At 48.5% G+C, this 26,613-nt stretch overlaps 1 protein-coding gene across 5 annotated transcripts in view; it reads left to right on the top strand.

The window, feature by feature from the left end:
- Positions 1 to 26,613, top strand: part of TNIK (TRAF2 and NCK interacting kinase) — a 165,698-nt gene that overhangs the window by 3,318 nt on the left and 135,767 nt on the right. For 4 of the 5 annotated variants that reach the window (XM_064457987.1, XM_064457989.1, XM_064457991.1 and 1 more), the window contains exon 2: positions 25,373 to 25,438. In XM_064457987.1, the coding sequence (XP_064314057.1) occupies positions 25,373 to 25,438 (66 nt within the window). Of the gene's footprint in view, positions 1 to 12,475; positions 12,542 to 25,372; positions 25,439 to 26,613 lie in introns of those variants that run through there. The other variant, XM_064457988.1, reaches the window with a different exon arrangement.

The raw sequence follows: 26,613 nt of genomic DNA, 5'->3' as shown, positions 1-26,613 counted from the left end.
GTTTGAGAAGCAGATTTTTGCAATAAAAGGAGAAGGAGTGTGAGGAGGGATGCAGTGGGCCATGCTCTGGTGGTAGATGCACAGCTGATCCCAATAGGAGAGCAAGCAGAAAGATGGGGCTGGGTTTGGGGGGTTTTTTCCACCCTTTTTTTTTTCTTTTTGTCTCAGCAAATGCAAGAGCCTGTCATCTTTTGCTGAAGGCACTGGCCTTGATCCTTCTAAAATATTCAGGTCAATAGCTTTTCCTCTGCTGCATCCATCTGCAGGAACGGGGCCTCCGGCTGATGTACCGCTGGTGGCAGTGGGCTCTTCTGCAGTAGCCATCACAGCTGGATGCATTTGAGATGATTTGCAAGGTGTGTGGGAGGGGATAAAAGCTCTCTAGGAGGAAAACTTTTCTCAGTGAGCTGATAACCCCCGGGGTGGGACCTGTTTGGGGCAAGCAAACACCCCCTGCTCACAGCTGCTCCTTGTCTGCTTAGTGAGGGGCTCGCTCTGGGCTTGGGTCCCAGCTGAAGGCTCGGGGCTTGAAAGGCTCACCTGGCTTGTACAGCTCGGCTCAGGGTTGCCTGCAAGGCTGGGAATTTAAAAAGAACCTTTTTGGGGAAGGAGTAATTGTTTTCTTCATGTACCTGGACGTTGCTTTTGTTTTGAACTCATTAAGAAAAGCCAAGCTTTTGTTATTTACTTTTGCAAACTGCTGAGTGTGCGCTCTCTGGAAACTGGATCCTAAAATCGTTAGCTGTTTTGGAAATGCCTGGCCTTTAATGCTCAGGCTTGGAGCGGAGACAGCACAGAATTAAGGAGCCGGTAGGTATTAGCTGTTGCTGGGAAGAATTGGATGAAACCCAAAAATGTCACTCCTCTTCCTTTAGCTTAGCTTTGTATAGAAGTGAAGTTTCGGTGGCCATTTGTTTGCATTAGTTGATCATTGTCAATGAAGATAAAAGCTCTCATATTTTAAAAAAAAACAACAAACAAACCACAAAACCCAAACAAACATACTGGCTTTGTCCTGTTTCCAGAACTTCATCAGTTTATGGCGTATTTCAGCATCATTAAAGATTTAGGAGAAGTTCTAATGGGGATAAGCACTGCAAGCCACCACTCGGGAGCACTATCCCGGCAGCATTATGTTAGGTTTCTTCCTCCAGCACCTTTTAAAAAACTCTGTAGCTCAACAGAATTTGGGCAGCTTTTGCAAAGGTCACCTTCTTCCTAAATAGAAAGAGGAACAAATTTGACTAGAGATGACTTATTGAGATTAAAAAAAGACATGAAAAGCTTATTTATTTGAACAAATTTGACTAGAGATGACTTCTGGAGAGTTAAAAAAAGACATGAAAAGCTTATTTATTTGTAGTGTGTTTTACATAGTATGCTACCATGCAAAATTTGGGACATATCTTTAACAAATGTGTATATATAGCTGCCGTTCCTGAGGATGGACACTCTTGGGGGTCTTCCATCAATCAGGGACTTCATCTGTCGTCTTCCAGTGTGATTCAGTGCATGCGTAAGCTATGGACCATGACTGTGTCCATGTACTTTGTATATTTTTGAGCCTTTTTTTTAAACCATAGAACCTTGGCAGCACAATTCTGGCCTCTGAATCATCCCCAAAGGGTGACAATGTCCAGCTCTAAGCCTTTTTTCTGCGCCTGCCTTCCATTCCTTGAGTCGGGAGTGCTGATAGTGGTGCAAACGCTTCCTTTCTACACATGCCTATGCATATCCTTGTGTGTGTGATCATGAAGAGTTACAACAGAAATGAGGCTGTCTTCTGCCTTAATTTCTCTTCCCCCCTTGCGCCTTTTGGCGTTGTGCAGCCCAGATGCTGCTCCTCTGCGGTTCTCCATGTCTCCCTCAGCACTGGCGCTGTGTTTGGGGTTCTTCCACAAGACGTTGATGGTGTTTTTTAAAGGCACAGAGAGTCTCTCTGTTCTCAGTAGTGTTCCTGAGCTGGTCAGCTATAAGAATTACTAATTTGGAATTAATTTAGAGCAAAATGTCTCTTTGAGCAGGTTGATGTTTGAGCACAAGCATTTTGTAGAATTGAGGATTGAAGTGATGAAGAGGTAGGGATTTGATTGGTGTGTGTATTTAAAATCAAGTGGCTGATTTTTAATCCATGCAAGAAGTAGTTACAGGAAGCTTTTATCCTTGCTATGGGAAGGTAGTTTTTATCTGCCAAGCTCTGGTAAATCACAGATCACAGTGGCGGGGGCTGGAAGGGCCCTCTGGAGCTCATCCTGTCCCACCCCTGCGTGAGCAGGCACCCCCAGAGCAGGGGCACAGGGCCGCGTCCAGGCGGGGGGTGAATGTCTCCAGGGAAGGGACCCCACAGCCTCTCTGGGCAGCCTGTGCCCCTGCTCTGGCACCCGCACAGGGAAGGGGTTTGTCCTCATAATCAGGTGGAAGTAGTGGTATGGTTTGTATGGGGTGAGAGGAGAAATGATTTCCATTTGATCTATATGTAAATCTCCAGAAATGAATCACCTGGCTAAGGAAGAGGTGTCCTTGGAAGTTATCATTCACGTGGGGCCAGGCCACACTAAAGCTGCTGTCACCTCCTGGGCTTGGGCTCTGAGCTGCTCTCTGTAAACCCTTGCCTGACTCGTTCTCATGTACCCCCAGTCACTTTGCAAGGGTAATTATAGACATCGGTGGGAGTTCTCTGCCTCTGACCTGCAGACCAAGGACAGAGTATTGATCCCTGCCTCATTTCTTCATGGCTCAAAGAAAAACAGGGTGAATCCTGTTAGCTTTCCCATGCTTCCCCGGGTGAAGAGCTACCAACAGGCAAAAGGGTGCCCGGTGTGGGGGAACAGCGCTGGTAAAAGCTCTTGTGTCTTGGGGTGGGGACGATGGTGTTGAGGGTTCAGGACCGACCTCCCGAAGGCAGCTTCTCACCCACGGCAGACACATGCCGTTACCCCTCTTGCTGCCAGCTGCAGAAGAGACCAGGAGTGTCGTGGGGCGAAGCGCAGACCCACAGCAGATCTGGGTCTTGTGGGAGTTGGCGCCGTTCCTTCTCCCAGAGCTTTGGCTCACTCTTCTTCCCCACTGGCAGTGGTTTCAGCTCTGGCTGCTGTGCAGGTGCCTGGCTCGCCCATGGGAAGCGTAGAGCCTCCATCACCTGAGGTTTGCATTCACTGATGCTCAGGCATCTTCTTCATTATGTTTCACACAGCCACGGGTTGAAAACCACTAGCCTAAGTCATTGATAGCTCTATTAAATGAGGGATTGTATTTCCCACTTATAAAGCCAGCAGCTTTGATTTCCTCTCCCCCAGTTCCCTCCTCCTGTCCCCTTTTGTCACTTTGAACCATGGCTGCACATTGAAACCGGCGGGCAGTCTGCTCTGGGCTCAGGAAAACTATTTATACAAGCGAGGTTTGACGCTCTACCTGTAAATCACTTACGATTTCTAAAGGAGGATTGTCTAAGGAACGCAGTCCTTGGGAATCGGAGACACCCCCTCTCCATGTTCCCCCTCCATGGTGGTCTCAAGATGAGCCCTGCGAGGGGCCGAGCATCCCCCTCCCGCAGAGGGATGTGGGTGCTCAGCCCATAGGGCCCGGCCCTGGGGTGTTCCTGCAGTGGGGTTGTTAGTGAAAGGAGAGGAAAAGCCACCAAGGTCAGAAAACACTGATAAGAAGTTTAGAGTCGGAACTCAGTTATATCTATCCCTGCACGCCTGGTTTTATTTTGTAATGGCAAATCTGAAAACCTTCCTCCCCTTTGACTGAAAAATGTTGCTTTTCCACAGTAATTATCTGCGGTGCTTGCCAGAAGTTCAAGGTTGTGTGTCGGTGGTAAATGATGGATGATTGTAATCAGACAGGCAGCACTAGAGTGTCCAGATGTGTCTTGCGGAGCTGAGAACCGACATTTCCCTCCTCCGTACTAGGTGAGCAAACAGCGTGCGCTGCCCTGGGCTCAGCTGCTGAGCTGCCCCGAATGCGGCAGGAGGCATGCACTTTGCTCTGCTGCAGATAACCAGCTCTCCTCTGCTACAGAAACCCTATTAGATTTTAGTGGCTTTGTGCAAACACCACCCCCTTGCCAGTAAGTGAGACCTGAGTGGTTCGCGTGGTCCCATCCTACATACACACTCAGGCTGAAAACAGCCGTGGCCTCCGGCAAGTGCAGTAGCTGCCGAGTTTGTGCAACGGACTGTGAACAGCGAGTTGCTCTTATGAGTAAAGCCTTAGCAATCTGAGTTTAACATCCTCTTGGTTTTAAGTGCTGTTGTTGCAGTGAGGGTGGGTGGATGTGTTTCTGTTCACGTGCGTTCATGTGTGGTTTCCAGCTTCAGAGTACATGAAACCTGTTGTTACAGTTTTCGCTTGCTTCCTCCAACAATGGTATTTCAGGGCGCAAATCGAAAGCAGTTGTTTAACTCTCCTGAAAGCAACACGCTTCAGAAGCCAAGGATGTTGCATAGGATGTGTATTCCTTTATAAACTGACAAAGAATCAAAAATTTAATTTAGGTGCCTGACCCTTCCCCCCTCTTCAAAAATTATCTTTGCTCTTGATTTTGAAACGCAGCAGGAAAAAGCCTACTGCCAGCTGAGTCATGTGTTTAGTGCACGACAGAAGTGACTGTTCGGGACCGTGCCCTTAATCTGCTGGATGGAGACTTTAGGATGCATCGGAGGCAGTAGAGCCTTTGCCGGGGAAGAGATCGCACAGTTTGAATCTAGTAAAATGTGTCTAATAACCGCTGTGGCATGCTACAGAAATACAAGAGATCAAAGCTTCAGAGGCATTTATTTTCATAATTTGTGGGTCAGATCCTTGCAGGACTAATTGGGTGCTGTTTGATGTCCAGGCAACAATAGAAATCTCCCTGTAAATCAGAATATATTTGCCTCTTCCTTTCTCTTTCATACACGGGCATAAAAGCTTTGTATGATTTTGAGATAAACTGGCAAAAATGAAAGTACCGATCTCCTCCCTGCCTCACTGCCATCTTTCTTAGATGCATTAACATATAGCTGATACAGTGACCAAAACAACTGCATTTACCTATAGCTGGTGGTCCTTCTGATGTCGTGCCAGGAGCGCTAAGCCTGCTGGTTATTGCCTGCCATGCTTCTGCTCCCCAGAGCATGAACCGAGATGAAACCAGAGCACAAGCTTTCCTGGTGCAGTTTGTGGGATCTCTCAGTTTGTGGCTCACTAGTCATGATTCCCAGGTGGTATCTCAGCTTTGCAGCTGGTGACCCCCAAAACACAGCAAGCCAGGAGTGCTGTGTGCTTTGTGGGGGCACTTACAAAGTTCTTATATTTTTTGCTAAAAAAATATATATATAAAAAATAAGTGTGGATCTAACTGTTCCCTCTTGAACGGAGTAGGACGGTGTGGTGGGCTTGTGTGCCTGTGTCCCCATACCTGGCACATAGACCTTCTTCAAAACACAGGCCACAATTTTCCAAAACACTCGCTTATATGGGAGATGCTGAATTAGCCATAGACCTTTTCTTGCACGTGAAATCTGGCTGGAAAGGAAGGGGCGCTGCCCTTACAATACAAAAAACTGAAGTTTATCCTCCCACTGAATCCCCCTGGTAAGTGTTTGTGGGGGGCTTCTTGTGTGTCTGCAGATGCCACCATTTTGGGAGGAAAGAAAGATGGGTGTGTAAGGAAACTGTGTTCCTGGAGCAAAACCAGAGGCAACAAAATTAAAAGGGCTTTAAATGCATTTTCTGGCTATGCAGACAGGCTGTCTTCACTGCAATAAATCTTCGGCCTTTACGTATTGATTAGCTTCAGTAAATAGTGTGATGACTCTGCTCTTCCTATTGCTATTCTGCAGGGATCGGTGTGTTAGTGTGGCTGAAGAGGCTGTAATAGCTAAATGGGATTCCAGTAGTGAGAGCAGTTTACAAATGCTCTCCAAAGTGAACCTCGCAGCCAATGTGACTGTGTTTGACTGCTATAAATACAAACACAGAGTGCTCCACCGGTGACCGGGCTGGTAATGGCAGTATTTTTTAATGGGCAAAATGGCATTCCCCCAGCCAAGCACCTGGTGGTGGCTGTGCCCTGCCCTGGCAGGGATGCTGGCTTCTGCTGGTTCACTGACTGGGGAGCTGTGGTGGGTACGTTGTGTGTGGGTGAGTGAAGGGAGCAGGAATGGAGGGGAGAGGTTGGAGTCACGTTGAAATGTGGGTCTGCTTGGCCAGAAAATGGAAAATGGGTGAAAACACCTTCTTTTCTACCTGCCCTGCTGATGGCTTGTAACGGTTTCTTCAATATTCAGGCGTAGCTGGGCATAGTTCAGAGTGATTTTATTTGTTGGGCTTTGGCCCTGCTCTTGGGGGTAATGGTGCGGTGTGGCAGCCTGAAGGTGGTTGTGTCTGAGCGCTGGGCAAGCCCCAGATCCATGGAAAATTGTCACGGTAAAGTACGAACAGAGCGGGAAGGTGGCAGGGACAGCAGCTCGTTGTGCCTGTGGAGCAGCACTGGGAGGAGGGATGGGGAGCTGCTTTAGATCCTAGATGCCGTAGCTGGAAACCCATCCAGAAGACTTCCCATTGACATGCCCAGGTTTTGAGACAACCTGTAACTACACCGCAGCGGAAAAGCTCTTCCCAAGGCAGTTTGGGCCATGAAGTGAAACCCCAGGTTGCTCCGGAGATGGCGGATGGAAAGATAGGATAGAGCAGATGTAAAATTAGCATAACAATATACCTTATATACCTTTAATTCAACTTGAAGGAAATAATTGAAGACTAGTTGTTGCTTATGTTGGTGACCTCTGCCAAGATGACTCATGCTGCAATATAATATGAGTCACTTGTTAATGATGGCCTGTTAAGAAGGAAGTGCCAAATCCTGGTAACTTCTTCATTGTGCGATATAAAAGCCAGGATGAAGAAGGGGGTTCAGGATATTGTTACCTAAAAATAGCTGATACTTAAAAGCGCTGAAACACCTTTACTTGACTCTGGGGGACTTTATCATGAAAAGCCAAAGGCCCTGAGCAAGAAATGCTACCTCTTCTTTGGCTTCTGGTTGCAAGAGCCACGTGACACACTTTGTACCTGTCCTCCCCAGCCTTCTGCATTGACGTGATGTTGCCCGAGGGTGGGGACCCTGATAGCTCTCCTTCCTGCCAGATGGCTCAGCTGGCCTGAGGGCAAGTGCCTGCTGGTGGGAGGGAGGTGGGTAGGTGCTAAGTTGTGCAGTGAGCGTGCAAAGCTGTGGCCACCTTTGCAAAGGTTGCCTGGCCAGGGCTTAGCATGGGGAGGGAGATCTTGGGGGCAGCCTGGCTGATGGGAGACTTGGGAAGGTAGGAACAAGGTCCTCCATGGGAAGGTTCCTGAGGTGCCACTGATGGGGAGCCCTGGGGTGGAGACCTGCAGTCAGGAGCCTGGGGGAGAAGGGAGACGAAGAGGTAACAGTCTGTGGCCCTGTAGTCCTCTGCATCGAGGGCTTTGCCAGGCGCAGTCTCTCAGCGAACACCTCCAACGTCTGCCAAATGGGTGCAGGATGAGATGTTTTTTATGGCTATAAGGAACCTGTGGTGCTCCTGTAGCAATTGACTTGAGCACTCACTTGTTAATCATCTACTAGATGTCTTAAATCCTTCCTCATATTGAACTAGGGTTTTTCCTCAATAAATGAGGTTTTGCAATCCACAGAAGAAAGTGAGAGCCTGGTGCGAAGGCGCTTGTGACCAGAGGCAGGAGCTCACCAAGAAGCGATAGGAGGGCTAGCTCCTGGGCTCAGCCTGGGGCTCAGTGCTCCAGCCACGCTCTTCTCTGCCCCTTCACGTAGCAGTGGGGCAGGAGAAAGGTACGGCAGAGGGGCACCTTGCTCCTGGGAAAGGGTTTCTGACTTGTCAAAAGCCTGATGATTTTGTCAGCAGTCATGAAATCCTGTGAAGTCCTGACACCAGAAGTTAACTTGAGAGGGGAGTATTTGTTTCCTAGATCTCCTAATTGTAGAGAAGCACGGCAAAAAGGCCTTACTAAAAGATGGGTATCCAAAGGGTAAATAGAAGTTTCCAAGTAGTTTATTGAAAATACAGAAGAAAAAATGGTGATAAATATGTGAGGCCTTGCCTTCTTTCTTCCCTGAGTGACGCACCACAACAGCCAGAGATCCCTGGGCTGTTTCTGTCATGCTTTAATTTTCTGGGTGAGATGCTGTTTACCTCCACCGTCCCGCACTGCTGCCAACTGCTCCAAGGCGTATCTTGCCCTCTGGACCGTGCCTGCTTGCAGACCAGACCACACTACCGGATCCTGCTGCCCTTACGTAGCACCAGTGTGGCTCTCGAGGAGAGAGGAGGGTAGTGGTGAAGGGCTGTGGAGGAAGGTTGAGGCTTGAGGAGATGAGATGGTGTGGACCTGAAGGAAGAAAGCTTTCCATCCAGGTGTTGCTGTCAAGGCAATCTGAAGCAACCAAAGGACCTTGAATATACAAGTGGTTGCATTGCAGAAAATTGATGTGTAGTACCCTAGGAATAGATCTCTCTAAGGGATGGAGGAACATCTCTTCCTGAAAAGAAGATGCCAGCGCAGTGGGACCCAAATCTTCTGCACATCTTTGTTTTGTTTTACTCCTTTGATAATTATCATCCTTTTCTTTAGCAAGTTCCCACCATTAGCGTAGTGGTCCTGCTGCTGTGGCAGCTCTCGGGAGCTCTCATCATGCCTCTCTTGCCATCCTTTTTGGCTTCGGCACCAGAGGGGATCCACAGTAAGGAGGGTTTTTGCTCTATGGTAGAGCAAACCAGTGCCGTTGGTGTTCACTGAGCAGCTGGATCCCAGGTGCCAGCTCCTCCTGGGGTGATCTCCAGACTGGCCCTTAGACCTGGGGGTGCCCCGAGAGGACCATAGTTCCTTTGCCATGAGTGGAGTTGGGGTTGCTGTGTTGGAGTAGAGCACTACAGGCTGAAGGATGGCTGGGCTGCATCTCCATCATGTCTCACATGTTCAGGCCTGGGAAGGCCGAACGTCCTTTACATGGAGACCTGTGCTTCCAGGGTGTACCAGCTCATGACCTCTGAGAGGTGGGTGGAGTAAAAGCATTACACTTTTGAAGAGACAAAGGCTTTATCGTGTTCAAAGGGAGGGATGCCTTGTAGGTGGACAGACCATAACTCCCAAGAAATGAAGCAGTGTGGTTGACAAGGGAGACAGGGCAGAAGTTCAAAGCTGGAGTCGCTTTCTCAAGACCCTTTCACAATAAGTCGTGGTTTCGCTTTCACCGGTTGACGTGACCTCTTCCGTGCTGCTGGAGTGAAAAGCAAAGTGCCTGCACAGAGGAAACGTCCTCGAGAGAAGATGCAAGAGCCCTGCTCATTATCAGAAATGAGTAAAACTGCTCCAAGCTAATCTGGCTGCCTAAAAATAGAAGTGGTGGTAGGGGGAGGGACTGTCTTCTGTGTTCGTTTGCCCTTGATTTTCATGACATTTTTCTGCTCTATATTATGTGTCTTGAAGGGGAGACTGTGTGTCCTGGTCACACTGGAGCAATTCACGAGAGCACGTGCTCGTGTCAAAAACCATCAGGGAGGAAGGCTGAGAACCTTGTTCAGGGTTTAGCAGTTAACTTGCAAAGAGCAGTTATTCAGGTTTGTTCCCTCGTTCTCATGCTCCTCGCAGGTTCACAGCCTCTCCCTTGGAGGGATCTTGAGGCCTCCCTTGGGGCAGCTCTGAAGAAGCGATGTGGCTGGCGGCGGGGCTGTGGGTGGGATGGATCCCTGGTGCTGCGAGGTGGTGGGAGCAGGGGGCATCCGTTGTGTGTGCACCTTGCCAGAGAGAGTCCTGCCTCAGCTGAAGGTTGCAGCATCTGCTTTGAAGTTGGGGTGGGGGGCGAAAAAAAAATTACTTAAGAGACTTAATTACCGTGTTATTGTTATTCAGCATTTAAAACCCAAGTTTCATAACTGCCTTGTGATATCAGCATTTATGTTCTTTGTCAGTATTATGCAAGCAGCTCACCTTGTGATCATGAAATACTGAAATATGCTTTCTAATGCTCACCCTGTTTCTCAGTAAGTCCATAAAACCTCTTCTGCTTTCCATTAATTATGGAACAATAGGTCATTTTTCTCTTTTTGAAAGAGCTGAGCTTTTTTCTTTTAATTTTTCTTCAAGTTCTTGGGCCAGATGCTCCTCTGAGACCTTTTTGTTCCATGTAGCTAGACCAGAGTGAACATACCTTCTGTCCTTCACTGCACTGTCTTTTGCCCCCTGGGGGGGAAGGAGGAGGTTTGTGGACATGTCTAGGAGCACAGGTCTTGCCGTACTGGAGCAGTCCCAGCTGGTGCAGCTGCTGTTGCTGGCGCTGGTGTGGTTGATGTGATCTACCTGCAAGGTTAGCCGAGGCAACTGGGAAAGATGTGCTGGGTCTGGATTTACCCCATCTCCACATCCAGCTTTTGTAGGACAGCAAGAGTAGACTTTTAGCTTTTCTTCAGTTCTGCTGCTCAGTGGGGCCGAGAGCCAGGGTGGGAAACAGAAGGTTATTCTGTTTTGTGGTGGTGTTGCCTATGGGGTAACTCTGCAGGTGACTAGCTAGAGGTGGTGGTGTCTCTGGATACTGTGCTGGAAGACTCTGGCATGATTTCCTTGACTTATAGGGACACAGGATTTAATCTCTTTGAGTCTGCTCAAGAAGAAAGAAATTATTTTTATTTTTTCTTTCCTGTAGATGGAAAGAATTAAAACGTGTCTCTACGCACAGATGGGGAGCGCAGTGCAGTTCAGTTTGCCTGAATACACTGAAGAGGATGTGTCTCCAGGCTATGTGGCCAGTGGTGCTTCTCCACTCTTTCATACTTTGCTTTACAAACACATCCGGAGATGTGTTACGCTTTTCAGATGCTAATGAGGACTTTATAGATAAGATCCCCTGTGAGGAAAGGAATGCTAGGATAGTCTCATAGCAGGGGAAATCAAGGTGAGGAGGGGTCAAGCATCTTCTCTAGGTTGACTTACAGGTGATGCAGCCCTGGCAGAGTTGGGAGTAGAAGTCAAACCTTCCGGCCTCACATCCTGTGCTGTAGCCATTAAGCTACGCTCTCCTAAGATTAGATAATGTGGTTTTTGTGTCTGCAAGACTTGATGAGCAAATTCTTTTGAATAAATGCTATTCTTGTATACTTGCCAACACAGAGTGAGATTTGGGACGTGAGGGAAGGGAAATAACTTACAGGTGACAATTTTCAGGAGGGAAATCAGATGGGGAGTTAATACCCAACAGGTTAGAGTTCTTGGATGAACTCAGTGGTGAGGATCGCATCCAGCATCTCTGCTTTAGAGTAAGGGATGTGGGGAGCCCAAGTTGCGACGTGATGCCGGCAGGCTGCCACAAGCTTCGATATTACTGAATAATCTGGATCTCTGGCAATGGGGAGACATGGTGCTGGAGTTTGTTTGGGCTCTGGGATAGGTGCTAAAGTTAACATGCTTAACTTTATGTCTGAATGTTGGAGTTCTTGATGGATCCAGTTGTAGAACTCTGAATTTTCTTACGATGTGAATTGTAGTAACATGGTGGTTGGTGTCTTCCCAACTGAAAACTCCATCCTGGCTTCAGAGCGCTTGCAGTCTGGGGAAAAACTGCTCACTGGCCTGGTTCCCCAGCATAATGAAATACTCCTTTCCAATACATCAGGTCTTCAGAGGAGGAAAGGATTACAAGAGCATCTTGGTCTCAGAGTAATTTGTCTTCCTCGCTGTAGCCCGGGGCTGTAAGGCGGACCGGAGCTCAGCTGAGCATGCATCGCCATTGCTTGCAATGAAACGGCTGCAGCTGCCCTCCCCGCTGACCAGGAGGTGGTGATGGGCCAGCCGGCTCTGCTAGGTGGGGTGAGGCGATGCTGGGTGCCACAGACAGCGCTCTGAGGATTTGGGGTGGCTGGGCAGGGTTTGTTGTGCTGTTTGTTTTACTTTGGGGCAGCGCGTTGTTGCTGAAACTCTTGCATGGGTTTGATTTCTGATTATAAGCACCCTTATCTGCTGCTGTAGCCATTAGCTCTTTGTCTTGCCCACATGGGAAGCTGTAAGTTACTTCATCTGATAAGACTTTCCTTATCAGCTCTTGGCGTTTATTGTGTAGAATTCAAATTATTCTAGGAACTATAAAAAAGGGATGGAGCCTGGGAATTAGAGCTGAGAAATTACCCTTCTCTTCTCTGTGCAGACCAGTGAGATGTAAATGGAAAGTATGAGTCTCTGTTCGTCAAGCTGGGGCTGAGTTCTCAGTCGTGTATCGTGTCGAGAAGGAAGCACATCTCCTGATACTTCTTTTCCTTTCCTTCCTTACTTTGTGCAGCATCATCAAAATGCTTCTTTTGGCCTTTTAAACTCATCAGCCTGCTTGTGAAATACTCGGAAAAGCTTGGGCTGAGTTTGCATCACTGGCAGTGGGTTGCATCCTTTTGGCGTGGCTTTGATCTTGCTTTCTCCACACGGAGTAATTTACACTCCTCTCACATGAGCAGCAGCTTCAATGGATATGCCGCCCTCTGAGAGTCTGGCCCTTGCAAGCTCTCTGTTTCTCCTAATGGTAAGCATTTAAATGGTATTAAAGCTGCTTATCTGAGTCTTTTTTTCTTTTTTAGAGTCATTAACACCTCTGCAAAGAAAGTGTAAAACTCTAGTAAGACAGCTGGTGGCACTTTGCAATGGTTTGGATGGTTACTTCGGGGAACAGAATTCCTTGTGCTGGTGAGGGTGTTTAGGAAGGGGGCTGGTGGTGGTCGCAGGGCCCACGGGTGGGGAGCTGGTGCTCCCACACGCGATGGGGATTGCCCTCCAGAGGCCATGTTCTCCTTTGGCTGGGGGTCAGGGCTCCCTTCTGGGTGTGAGATCTGGCACCTCTGGTTTTTATTGGTGCCCCCTGTGATTCCCCTGGGGTCAGAAATGTCCACCTCGCCATGTTTGCTGTATCTAGTTTAATGGCACGTTTCAAGTGATGTTAGCAATTTTCTTTTAAAGGATCTGTGCTATTTTGATAGCTTTATGAGGAGACATTGATGTTGAAGGGTGATCCCGCCATGAAATCATCAAAAAAAAAAAACAAACCCCAAGAAGTTGGCTTTGTCCTTCACCTTGAATATCGTCCAGTGCAGAAAAAGTGCCACAGTGGTCTGATCTTCCTCGTGGATACAGAGCAGTCCCATTCTTGCTGTCCTTGCTTAGTCTGCTGAGCCAGTTGAGCTCTGCACTGAATAATGGGAAATTATAATGACTAATGTTATGCTGGTAGAAAAACTAATAGAGGTGAGTAATAGCACAAGATACATGGAAGTCAACATTTTTCTCCTTGGAGGCTGTAGATGCAATCCACTTAATGTTCTGTGGAACACAAGATTAATTTTCTTTGGCATAATGTACGGGAGGACTTTTCTTTTTGGTTTGCTGGCAGAGGCATTGCTACGTTGCAAAAGCTGAGGGCGGAGGTGTAGGAGGGGGGAAGGATGCTGACCCGACTTCCAGAGGGTGCAGGAACGGTGAAATCTGGCTAGAGAAGATTGGTCTTCTCCCTCACTGGCAGGACTTTTCCGCAAGAAGTGCGGCTGGGACTGGGTGTCTCGAGCGAACACAACGGGGGCCATCCCCGTGCATCGGCTTTGCTGTGTGGTAGGGCATCTTTCCACTCTCTGGATGTCTAAAATACTGGTGAATAGATCTGATTTGCTTGGACTGTGTGTGGAGACTCTCCTGGTGGGCTCCCAGCACAGAGCTAGTGTCTGTGCCGTATGGAAACCAGCTCCAGCCTTGCACTTGTCCTCCTTCACAGCATACCTTTGCCGTCAATTAAACTCGAAAAGCTTTGTAGAGGTTCCTTTAAAATAACAATGAATCAAACCCCCTGGTTCTTTTCTTTCACAGGATGGAAAGAATGCAGTGACTTGCCAAGCTTAAAGAGTAGATACAGCAGAAATAAATAAATCGAGCCCATTTATTTTAAGTTGATTAATCTGATATGTTCATAGTTTTCTAAAATAAAATCTAGCCCTGGAGGGTTTAGCAAATCAAATAACAATAACGGCAATTAATTTAGAAGCAGTTACAAATGCTTCCCATCCCCTTTTCACATCCCTACACCCACATGATTAATATCACCACTTATGACTGTGGGCCAAATCCTGCTTGGGGACACGCAGTTGTCTCTCTTTGGGTTGGAGGAGGTGGACCTGAAGAGCTTCCTCCATGCCAGAGTACGGGGAATAACAGTGAGCAGGGGTGAGATGAGCAGCTGGTGGATGCTGGGCTCCTGGGGCACCTTGTGCCTGCAGGAGGGCTTGGTCTGCTGCCAGGTTGGATTTATCTGTTGAAAATCTGGGTATTATGGACTTCTCTACCTGCTTTGTTTTCCCATTTTGTACTGGTCTTCGGCAGGCTGGTACCTGCGGTCTTACAGGGCTTGCTTTGCTGCTGTGTGCATGTTGTGTTAATGTTTCCAGCTGGCTTGTGAGACCTAATAAATAAAACCAGAGCTCTAGCAAGAGCGTTTTGCTCGGCAGAGGCCAGATAATGTCACGGCTGGCTCCAGGGACCAGAGCTAGCAGAGAGCTCCCAAGGCAGGGAGGTGTCACGAGGCTGTAATTTGACAGGGAGCTCAACTAATCCCGTAAAGCAAAAGGTGGTGGTTGGATTTACAGGGCATCGTGGTGACTTGCAAAGCAAAACTGGCGCATCTTCCTAGGATGCCTGTGTGAGAAAGGCCCCTCCGCTTCGTGTTGGCCGATGTGCTATTGTAATGCATACATCAAATGAATGAAACTAAATAATCCTTGCCCCCACCCCAATTTTAGTAACTTGGGGCATCGTGATTTGAAATAAAAAGTTATTTCCTGAATTTACAAGAGCGTTTCACAACATAAGAAGCCCCCGACAAATACAGAAGTCTTGGTGTGGGAAATATTCTGTGACCTGGCAAAAAGTTATTGCAAATCATTTCAGCGACTGTGGATTGTCTCTGACTTTCAGGCTGTTTTTTTGGCATGCATCAGGCAGGAGCTTGTTCTTTTTTCCTGTGGGACCTTGTTTCTCCCCCCCAGTTTAAGTGAGCATCTGTCAAGACCAAATCTTAAGACTCCCTGCCGAGTCTGGCATTACTCAAGGCAGCCTGTGAAATGTAGGAAAAAGGTGAGAAGCTTTCCCTCCCCCTTTCTGCAGCTTGTTAACTCTTGAGTGAAAAAGGTCTTTCCAGGTATGAAACATGCAAATTAACATGTATTTGATATTCTTTTAAATAATTCTTCTGCTTTGTCAAGACAATTCTATGAAAACAATGTGTTCATAATGCACTGTTTTGGGAGCTTGTTGAGTATAGTTGTGTTTTTTACGGTCCATTGGCTGCATCTTGTGGAGTTCTGCAGCTAGTTGAATGCTCAATAATTCAATGTAGTTTGCTCCCCATAGTATTTTGTTGAAACTATTGCTACTGGAGAGTTATCTGCTCCTCTCCTGCTGACCAGGCCTTGTAGAACCAGCCATAAGGAGTTGATGAAAAGGGGCATGCAGTGGGGAAACTCTTTGAAAAGCACTAAACCAGCAGATAACTGTGAAAATTGGTCCAGTGTGAGAAACTCGACTGAATCCAGTAGGGAGGTGATGTTTCTCCAGACACGTATATAGAGACTCTGCCTTGTTTTCAACAAAATATGGAAAAGTAATGGCAATCACTTTAAACTGGGATGTAGTGATTTCTGATGGGCAAGGCTTTCCACCCATGTTGTCTCTCTTAAGACCAATGTGTAACTCCTGCTCCTGTTTTGTCCAAATGGCTTGAAGGGTCTGCAGCAGCTCCGCAAAACCAAGCCTTCCCAGGTGTGATGTCTTTGGCTGTGATGCTCATCTGCTGCTGCTGGGTGGACATGAATGGTCACAGCTCTGGCCCAGATGCCTTCTCAGCTCTCCCTTGGCTTTACATCTCTCCGAGGCTCCTTGGTGTGCATGTGTACATGCCTGGCCTCTACGCTGGTTGTTGCACAGATCCCTGCTGTTGAAGGCTGCGGTCTGTAGGCTATTGGTGCCACAATGGCACAGCTGTTTCATTCCTGTTAACTTTTCCCTGGTCAGCTCAGCCCATGCCCTCAACCATAATATAAAAACAGACAGAGAGGTGCAAAACCATCCAGCTTTTAAAAAAGCAAAGTGGTTTAAGATTGCTTTGCTTTTTTTTGTGTTCCTAAATGCATCTGCAAGTGAAACGTTCTCCCATTTTTAAGGCATTCCTCTGGCCACAACTCTCGCTACAAGGAAGGAGCAAGGCTGTCTTTTCTTGACAAAGGCAATCCCAGATGGCTGACCTCAGCAGCCTCCTGTGAGGGCTGCAGAAGCTGGGACGTCCAGCCTGCAGTGACTTGGAAAGGTGCAAACTGGCTTCCGAGCTGTCACACACACCCACCCCCCCACCCCGCCTCAGACATCCACAGACCAAACCACAAACGTGACCTGCTGTTGGAGACTGAATTTTTGCCTGCACGTGAGAGAGGGCTGTCTGCTTTTGGCAGGAGCTTGGCATTAACCTTGCTTTTCAAAGTGTGCCTCTAGGAGTGGTATGTTAAAGAGGCTGCAGTTCCCGAAACAGCTGCTTTGGTAAGTAATTAAACCAACTCCTCTGAGACCCCATAAACCTTTGACAGCATTTACTAGTAGGTAGCAATTTCATCTTGATGCAAACATTTGCTGGCCGAGGTGAAACACTTTATTTCTCAGAGGGGTGAGATCTAAACATTTAGGAATAATATCTTATTGGTCTGAAACTGCAGATAAGTGACTTCCAGTGAGGAGAGTGTCCAGCTGCTGTGCTCTAATTGATGTCTGCATCTGAAGAAGTGTGGTACAATACTAGTAGTGACTTTAGATCTTTTGGGGACTATAGATATGATTTATAATTGGCGCTGTAGCTTTTTAGAGACGCTGAGCTTAGCCAAGCCTTTTATATATCGCCCCGTTGAAGTTGTGTGCTTGAATTAGGCATATGTTCAAGTGGCTGGTTGTACTGAGGCTGCATTCATCTAACACGGCGTTGAAAACCTCAGGGTTCACTTAGCAGTAGTGCTTTTGCTGGTGCTTCTGGACTGATTGACTTCTAACTCTTCTAGATGAACAGTCTTCTGTGAACCAGAAGGAGGGCGTATCATAAAACTGCAGATAATTCATGGAGTCCATCCTGGGGAATCTATGGGATGTGCTGTAGAGCTTTAAAAATGAGAGGGGATTGTCTGATTTGGAGGGAGTCCAACTTCAAGTGAAGGATAAGTAGAATTGTGTTGTCTTAAGGGTTATTGACTACCTCAGTCAGCATCTTCTTACCCTGGTGAGACTCATGGAGGCAAGATGTTAATCTTCATTAGCTTCAAGTCAAAACTCAGTGCCTCGTGCTTGAGTGACATCAGGATGAGATGGAGTCACCTTGTTGCTAGTGGTGCTTAGGTCAGGCTTTTGAAGGAATGGAGAGGAGGCTCGGACCTATCTTGTTTTGATTACAGTGTGTAGCTTGTGATGGCTTTTCCTCAGGCTGAGCTGCTCCAGCGTGCCCTATTGGGGGAAGGTTAGCTTTATGTATGTCAGTGTTGTCATTGTCCTCTCCTGGTATCACTTTTGCATCTTGGGCTGTGGGCCCGCTGTCTGCAGTGGTACAAATGCATCATCTTGGTTTGGAAAAATCCTTGTGTCCAGGTCTGTACGTGTTCTTCACTGGCTTGGAGCTCCCATGTTTCATATCTGTAGAGGGTGTACAGAATGGCTACTTTTTCTGTTGACATGGTAGGAAGGAGAAACTAGGTCAGAAGAACTCTGGTGTGTGCAAGTGCTAGCCCGTGAGTAGGAAATCTGGAATAGGTCAATATATTGTAGCTTCAGTGCCTTGGCCTCAGCAGCACCAAGTGGGGCTGGACCGTGTATGTGCATGGGGGATTTTTTACTTTTCTTCCTTCAGTAGTGATGTTGGCTATACCTTTGCTGGCTGATGGCTACAAATCCGCACTTAGGCCTTAAATTGAACAGGTAATAGTTGTAGAAGTAATCCAGCTTTATTGAACGAAAAGCCCAATGTGGTGATTAGTTCTTATTTAATTTTGCTGTTGCCAGCTATTGGCAGGACTTAACATTTTGGAAAGGAAAGAGATGCATGTGTAGTGACTGGAGCTTTACTGCAGCAAGAAGCTAGGGAGAGGAGTGTTGGAGACCTGGGAGAGCTGATTTATGGTTTAGGAAGAAGAGGTGGGCAGAGCACAGAGTGGCTTTCTGTAGGGGCTGGAGGAACAGTTCCTCATGAGATACTGAAGAGGAATGGTTCAAATGGGTTTGTAAACAGGCTTCTTTCAGCTGTCAAGTGAGGAAGTTCTTCTGTTAATAACTTAGCCTTGACAACAGTTCTTCTTATGCCATATAGGAGTGTTGTTTCTTGACTAACATCTTCATTTAAGATATGGAGCTGGGTGTTTGGGGGTGAGGGAGGACAAACTGCTTCTTCAAAATGAAAACAAAACCCTCGGCGGGTTCCTTATTACTCTTCCAAGTAGAGCAGCTTGTATTGCTTGAGTAGGCAGAAGGTGCAGTGGTAGATGGCATTGATGATAGCTTGTCTTGTGAGTCTCTAGATGGGTGGGCGAAAAAGGGGAAAAGTACCAAAGCTGGGAGGAGAAGACATGAGATAAAGCAATCCCCGTGAGGGCTGAGTAGCACCCAGTAATCCGGCATGGTTCTGCTTCATTACTTTTCTTAGAACTGAAGCAAAATACCTCAAAAATACCTGTGCAGACTGTTGAGCTTTTTTGCACTGCTTTAATTAACAGGCAGGCTTAGGGCTATGTCTGTGTGATGGAAAGGCAGTGTTTGAAGCTCAAAAAGGTAATGTCTCCAGCCTCTTTTTCTGGAAGTTCCTAGTAACTCAACATTTTGTTGGCTTTCTCTCTGCTTTTCCACTTTGCTTGCTGTTGTCTGCAGATATATCAGCAGCCCTCTCCTGGCTGGTGTGATCCATCTTCATACTACTCACAGGGCTGTTAACTAGAAGTGCCTTGGAGATGGAGACAACTAGTTGATTACTAAAAAGCAATTGTGTCTTCAAGTACTCTTCAAACCCCTCTATTTTTCTCCAAACTACGTGCCATTTTGGGTAGTTTCCCCAAGGTGATCCGGACCTCGCTTTGTCAAATCATACAAAGTGCTTCAAACCCTACTGTAGAAGTCAGTGTAAAAAGCGTGGCAAAATGGGTGAGCTGATGTGTCCTCAGAAGGAATATCAGCTGACTTTGTAGAGCTTGATGGTACTTGGCTCCTGACGCTTGGGAGATACGCATGGCTGTCTACAGAGGTTCTGACTTTGCCAGCGTGAAGGATGGCTTCACAGAGCATGGCCCAGCTTGGGCATTTGGCCTTGGGAAGCAAAATCTGAGCAGGTATACAGTATGTGAACTAAAGTCTTGATTGTTATACTTGTTCCTTGTAGTGATGTTTTGCATAATCAGAAATACATTACCCTGATGACAATTTTATGTATCGAACTGTATTGCTGAAAGGCTTCTCTGCCTCTCCTGCATTCCTCACAAAGCCTTTCTCAGGCTCTGAATTAATAATCTTCCTCTCCCGGTTGGAGCTTGGTGGGGTTAGAAGACTCAAATTTCTCCAGGCGGTTGTGTATATACACTACATCTCAAGACAACCACTTGGTTTTAGAGTGCTGCCCATTGCCATCATGCCAAGCTGCGGGATGCTGGGTGGGATTACGGCTCTCCTGTGCTGTCTGTGTGCTGTGGCATTGCCATTAATTTACGAGAGCCAACTGTTGGGGAAGAATGACCCTTTGGTGCTTCCCAGTGACAAAATCTCTCCTTGTGACTGCCAGGACTTATCTAAACAGAGGCACCTGCACACAGGCAGAGCTCCCCGGGTCTAGTGTTGAGGGTTGTGAGTAAATGGCTTTGTAAGCCACCTTTGGTTCTTGAGGGTTCCTGATCAGTTTAATGGGATCTCCTGTTGAGGCTGTTTTGTTATGGAGTTGTAAGGCAGAGGCTCGCAAAATCCTGATGTTTGGGAACGTTAGTTGCACAGGCTTTATTCTTGGTGGAGATTAAAAACCCCTCTCCTAGTGCCGTGGAGTTGCTTCAGCTAACTAGTGCCTGGGGATGCTCCTCCGTTACTGACCCATAACTGCGCTGCCTCCAGTTACGCAGTGCGTATTCCTTCTCTAGGGTTACAACATTTGCTTAATGACTGGTTATCTCCATGATTTTTGGCTGGAAGTTGTCATTAGCTGCTCAGAGTTGGGGGACTAAGTGCGCAATGATTATAGAGGCTCTGATCTCTCATTTCCCCTCCCATGCATTCAGAGCAATTGTGGTTTAATTGGTGTGCCCCTCAGTTCCCCCAAGCATCTCTCCGCTGTCTCCTCCTGTCACCCTTCCTGCTACATACTTTTTGTGTGGGCTAGAAGGGAGAAAAATGAGGCTCCTTCAAGGAAAACAAGTAAGTTTGGTGTATAGACTGTCTATAAATGCTGCTTGTGTTTGTAGACATCTGTGTGGCCATATTTAAGGGCAGCTAACTGGTGATCCGCTAAGTCAGCGGCCACCATAACCAACACCGATACACACCTGCAGCCCTCAACCCTCAGCTGGCTTGGCCCTAGATATGGATATTACTCTCTAAATAGTCTCCTCAAGCAAAGTGTTGGCTCTTTTGTGCCTTGGACTCGTTGAGGCGTCATGGTGTGGGCGAGGATGTCTTTCAGCTTTAGTTCTGCGGGGTCTGGGTTAGGCGGAGCGGAGCAGTTTTAAGGAGGAGTGTGTTCCTGCTGCGAGCCCCGCTGCTGTGTGCTCCATGCTGATAAGTCCTTCAAAAGGGATGCTTGTTTTGTTGCTGAAATTTGGATACATCCCGCTTTATCATCCACACACAGAAGTCCCTTTTCTGATAATGCAGCAGTTTTAAATATACTGTTTATCGAAATAAAGTGGACTTTTTTCCAAGATATCGCTGGAAAAGATGATGCTCTTGCCTTGTTCTGTGTCTCAGACTGGTTTTAGCCACTGAGACTTTGGGACCACTGATTTTCCTGGGAGGTGGGTGAGGAGCATAACAGTTGCCCACTTGATTTTTGAGCCCGTCCTGGCTGCAGCTGTGGAAGCATGGTCAGATCCCAGCACGGTAGAGCTCGGGTGCCAGCCCATCCCTGGTCAGAGGACCAGCGGATCTACGCAGCCCTTGCCACAGGTGCCGCTGTGCAAAACATTTCCCATCCTATGAGCAACTGAAAGATGCTCTTGTTGAGTGTTTTGTTAGTTTATGAAGAGCTCCATGCCCGAGTTTGCTCCTGTGTCTTCTGGCACAAATTCCAAGTAACTCGTCCTCCTCAACGAGGCTTTGTGTGCCGTGGCGGGCGAGCGGCCGTGCTGGGGCCGGCAGTACCTTCATATGGACAAAGCTAGCTCCACGCACGCAGTGCAGCTGGGCTCTTCTGGGAGTGGGGTGCTGAGCCTGCACCACCCTAGAAAGCTTACTTTTTTTAAACTAAAATTAAGCTCTTTGTTTCTTACGGCTGATCTGTGCATCACTGCAGGTCTGAAATGGGAATAGCTGGTAGTCGGTGATGCGCAAACGTCCACCGGCATCCCTGCGGCTCTGCAACCCCTACCTGGGCTTGTGCGGCTGCCCCTGCCCTGCCCACCCCTCCTGGGGCTGGCGTGCGGGGCGGTGGGCGCTGCTGGCCTCTACGGACCATGGACAAGGTTAACGTGGGCTGAAAGCAGCCCTGCCTCACTGCAGTGTGTGGGTGTTGGGGTCTCCTGAGCTGGTGCTGGGTTTTGGCTCTGCCCTTGACCCTGCCTGCCTTTCTGCGCCCTTGGTTCAGGCAGGCTGGCAGGGGAGGAGGGAGGGACACTACCTTGGTAAAAAGGCTCTTGGCAGAGCCCTGGTGCTACTACGACCATACAAATCTTCTGCCTGGAGCTAGTGTAGAGCTGGTAATTATTTGTGGGTTTGTATTAAATGCTCATTCTTTTTCCCCCCATTTTAAACAGCGCATCTTCTTTTCCTAAACTAACAGATCGCCTCAATGTTTTCCTTTAATTTATGGGCTTGTTGTTTAGTCCAGATGTTTTTATTAAAAAAAAAAACCAAAACATACAGTTTGTGAAAGCAGTCTGGGGTGTGGGAAGAGGAGGCTGACGTAGCAGGAGGGTCCAAGTCTCACCGACTGCGTGTCCCTCTTCGATGGGGGAGAGGGCACCGGCAGAAGGTGGTAGGCGCCAGGCTGGAAGCAGCTGCCTGTAATGAGCTTTGAGGCCACCCCCAGCCAAGAGCAATGCAGCACGCTGCTGTGAGCCCTGATCTGCAGTGCAGGCTATATTTGGTCTGAGATTACTCCCTGCTTGGCCTGGATTGGTCCCCGTCCGGGCACTGCGGGGTGGATTTTGTTTCCCCTAGCTAATGTAAAAGCCCCCATGCAGTGTGCCTCTGTATCTTCCTCCCTCCCTGCCTGCTCCAACCTGCCTGAGCTGCCGTCGCTGCTGTTGCTGCTCTCTGGTCCCCTCCTGAAGCATCTGAGCTGGGCTTTGCAGGGTGCAAGGTGCAGGATGTCCTGTCCCCACCCAGTACCAGGGACAGCCTATTCCCCAGCAGCCATTAAGATGCAAAGCTCATCTCCACCTAGGAGCCAGTCCAGGAGTGGAAAGACAGATTTCCCCCCCCCTTTTCTGCCTGCCCCATCCTCAGCTGTGTGTTTTCTGGAAAGGCCATTAACACATTTTTCCCGGGCATGAAGAGTGGCTGTTGGGGAGAAGCGTTGTCCCTCCGACTGCCTGCTGCAGGGGCCGAGGAGGGCAGCGCGGCTGGGAGGAGAGATCAGCCCTTGCGCTGAGCTTGCTGCCGGCGCATTGCCGGCATTCCCGGAGTGTTGCCATGGCTGTGCTGAGATGGGGTGGCTTGTGCCAGCAGCCAGGGGAGAAGTGTCACTCAGCACTGCGCTGCGAGATGCCCGGTTACCTTGGCGATGCTTCTGGAAAAATGTGGAGAGGAGAGTGGGGTGGAGGGGGGACGTGCAGCAGAGAAACCGCTCGGCGAGCGGGAGCTGTGGATGGTGGGAGCAGCAGGGAAAAGTCCTCCTGGTGCTTGAGCTGCCCTGGCCAAAGCGGGGTGGTGGCAGTGGAGGTAGGCACGGGGCTGGCGGGTCTGCGACCAAGTGATGGACGGCCTCGGATAAACCTGGTGGAGCCGTACCACGCCTGACACTCGCACGCGCTAGAGGAGTGAGAAGTGACCTGGAATGGCAGGAGGGGGTACGCTTGGGTTTGAGGATTTGCGGAAAGACGTTGGAAAACACATTGTGAAGAGCAGTTCTCTTTATCAGAAATGGCCAGCTGCTTCTCTGGATGTTTCTCCAAACCTCCTGATCGTCTGCCTTAGGCACAGCTTTCTTCTCCCTTAATCTCCTAGTGAATATTCAAAAATAGATGTAGCACTGGAAAAGCCTCTTTCAGGGTTGTTTCAGCACTGCAGAGAACAACCCTTAGGAAAGAATCTCAAAAAATAAACAGCAGCTGCTGCCATGTTTTCCCCCTGCTTTCTCACCCAGCTCGTGGAAACCCAGTGCACTGCTGGTTCCCTTTCCCATCTGTTCGTGCACTTCCCTGCCTGGTACCAAGGCAGTAAAGCCACAGGATGTGTGCACCCGGCTGAGATGCTGGATGCTGGAAACCTGTTGTGCCGCAGCTTCACCTGCATTGCCTGAGCATTGAAGGTTTGGGATATATTTGCGTCAGGGCAGGTGTGTCCTCAGTGGTCTCCAAACCTCCTTCCAGAGCCATTTCCCCACCCTGTGCTGCAGATGGTACCACCAAAGGTTGAGCTTGGGCTCCCTGGGGCTTCCCATGCGGCATCCCGAGGAAGCTGCACATATGATGGAGAAACAGGCAGAAGTGGGATGTGGCATTTCTAAATGTATGGGGTGATCAGAGGTGTTGCTGTGACCCTGGCGTGGAGGTGTGCTGAACCCTAGCAGGTATGTGCCAGCGCACGTTCGGGGCTGGGTGGAAAGGTGCCACAATCTCAGTAAGGCTTAGATTAATTGACTTGGGGTGTTATTAAAACATTGAACCCTGCTTCTCAGCTGCTCACAAAGACCCAGTGTTTGACTTTTGGACCCAGAAGTCATCCTGAACTGATGCGGGCTTTGTAATGAATGAAACCTCTATGTCCATAACGCAGTGGTGGGTGTCCCTCCCCTGTCTCCCAAGGATTGCTGCTGGCGGATCCTCCTTTGCCTGTTAGAGCCGTTAATCGACCCGTCTGCATCCTCTCAGATGGCAGCTGGCAGCCCTTTGCTCCCTGGGGCGCCACGTTGTTCGGTAGCTCAAGGGACTCAAAACCCCGCAGGGAGGATGGGTGGTGCCATGGGTGCTGGGGTCACTCGTGCTGTGGGCGGGTGGGCTGGGTGGTCACAGGGATGCGCAGACCCCTCTGCATCTTCCTGCTTCCAGGGAGATTGCACGATCTGAAACTGGAGTGACGAGTACGGGAGAAGGAGGAGGAGCAGAGAAGTATAAATAAAGCTTCTGGAAGGGGAAAACCCACCAAGAGGAGAAAATAGCAGCGCTAGTGTATTCTTTCCCCACCCTCCCTCGTACCTCTCGGCGTGTATCGTCTTTCTAACTGTGCCGGCGGGCGTGCTCTGGCTTCTGCACGTGTGTGCGCTTGCGTGCGAGTGCCCTTCCCCTAGCTGGGCACACACCGGGTGGGGGTTCTGGGGATGGGTTTGGTGCTTCGGTGCCACCTTCCAAATCCTCGCGTCCTTACGTAGCGCTGCCCTCGATCTGCACGTCTCAGCTGACAAACCAGAACATCAATGGTCAGGATGCACCAAACCAAACGTGACACTTAGGCCAAGTAACCTAATGCTACTGACCTCAGGCACAGACCTGGAAAAGCCTGTTTTGACCCCAAAAGTGACGTCCCACCAATTCGCTTGTTTAATTCCAAAGCCGATGCTTTAGAAAGCCTAGGTTGTAATAGCAAATAACTGCTATTGCATTTAAAACATACACCGAGCGCTGGCATTTGAAGCAGATGACAGCAGCCGGATCAGCGCTTGCTCGCAGGCGCCAGCCTGGCATCTCCCAGCCCAGATGCTGGAGGTGGGCAGAGCCGTGCTGCCGGCAGTGCTGCGCCTGCCCGCGCCGGGAGGGCTCGGCAGGGCGGCTGCTGGGCAGTGCCGCGCTTCTGCTCGTCGTCACTGAAATGCTAATCCCTGGGCAGCCTGGAAAGCTTAAAACACTCAAAACACTTGTCAGTGAATTGTTGATCTATCTTTGCTGAATGTTTATTTTTGCAGAAATCTTTAAGTATTGCTTATTATATTTTTTTTTTCTTCTTTTTCTCCTAGGATCCTGCAGGAATCTTTGAACTGGTGGAGCTTGTGGGCAATGGTACCTACGGGCAGGTCTATAAGGTAAGGGTTCCACCTGAAGTGATCCCGTTTGCCTTGTCCATGTGTGGAACATGGAGCATCCCAGCACATCGTCTTGGCTAGGTTTGACCTATTTCAGGCCTGACAAGAAGCCTTGCTGAACTCCGGCTTTTTGGTCTTGTGTGCAAGTACCGTGTCCCACTCAGAGCTCTTATAATAAGCAATCCATATTACTTCTGAAACTGTCACTAAAAAATAAATCACTTTTTTTTCCCCTCCCCCCGTTTGCTTTTTATTGATTATATGATGAGGAGAGCACGAAAAGTCTGTGCTTTAATAGATAAATCTCGATCTCTTCTAAGAGCTGAGTTTACAGCTGCAATAGGCTGCCAAATGAGTTTGCTACAGTCTGGTGCTCTGCTCGCACGCAGGCTGGCTGCTGCCCGTTCCATCAGCAGAAACCTGCTGCAGGAGAAGAAACACAACAGTCAACAGGCTTGCTTTAAATTTCTGTAAACATCTGGAAGCAGCTCTGCAGATGAGAACAGTGAGGGGACTGTGGAGAACAGAATTTTAAACACTTGAAGTTCTGTAGAGAAATGTATAAAATGTCCACCCTCTGCCAAATTATATCACCGGTCCCAAACACCTCCTAGCTTGGGGGATTTCTGTAATTTGTCATCATAGTGGGGTTGTTTTTGTGGATGATCTTGAATTATTTCCAAGTCTGGGTTTATCTGCACTTAATATATTGGTGGGGAGATGTTTCTTGGCACGTGACGTGAGGAATTTGCCAAATATTTTGGGTCTGCTGGGCTCCAATAGCTCCCCTGGGCTCCATTCTCCAAAAACTGTATGCGTGGGCATAATATATGTGTACTCATGTGTTTGTGTGCAGGCACATAGATCCTGTTTACCTGTCACACCCATATTCTCTTCTGACTAGGAATATATTCATGTGCTCTTCCTTGGTCCCTTGGAAGGCACAGCTCTTGCCTGTCAGGTGTAAAAGACAGCGAGCTGCCCCTGCTGAGAAGAGAAGGGTGCTTAACAAGCTACCTGTCAGGAAGTATTTGTTCTGAATTCCCGTTTCCCATCGTCCCACTGCTGTAGGCTAATCCCATCAGTACAAGGACAGAGGGATTGAAGTGACCTGAAGGTGAACTGGAACTTCCGGAGTTTCAAATGTGTGAATTTTTGAACTGGAATAAGTTTGG

The sequence above is a fragment of the Phalacrocorax carbo genome, chromosome 7, assembly GCF_963921805.1.
Source record: "Phalacrocorax carbo chromosome 7, bPhaCar2.1, whole genome shotgun sequence".
Classification (NCBI taxonomy): Eukaryota; Metazoa; Chordata; class Aves; order Suliformes; family Phalacrocoracidae; genus Phalacrocorax; species Phalacrocorax carbo.
This window is presented reverse-complemented; position numbering and strand designations above follow the sequence as displayed.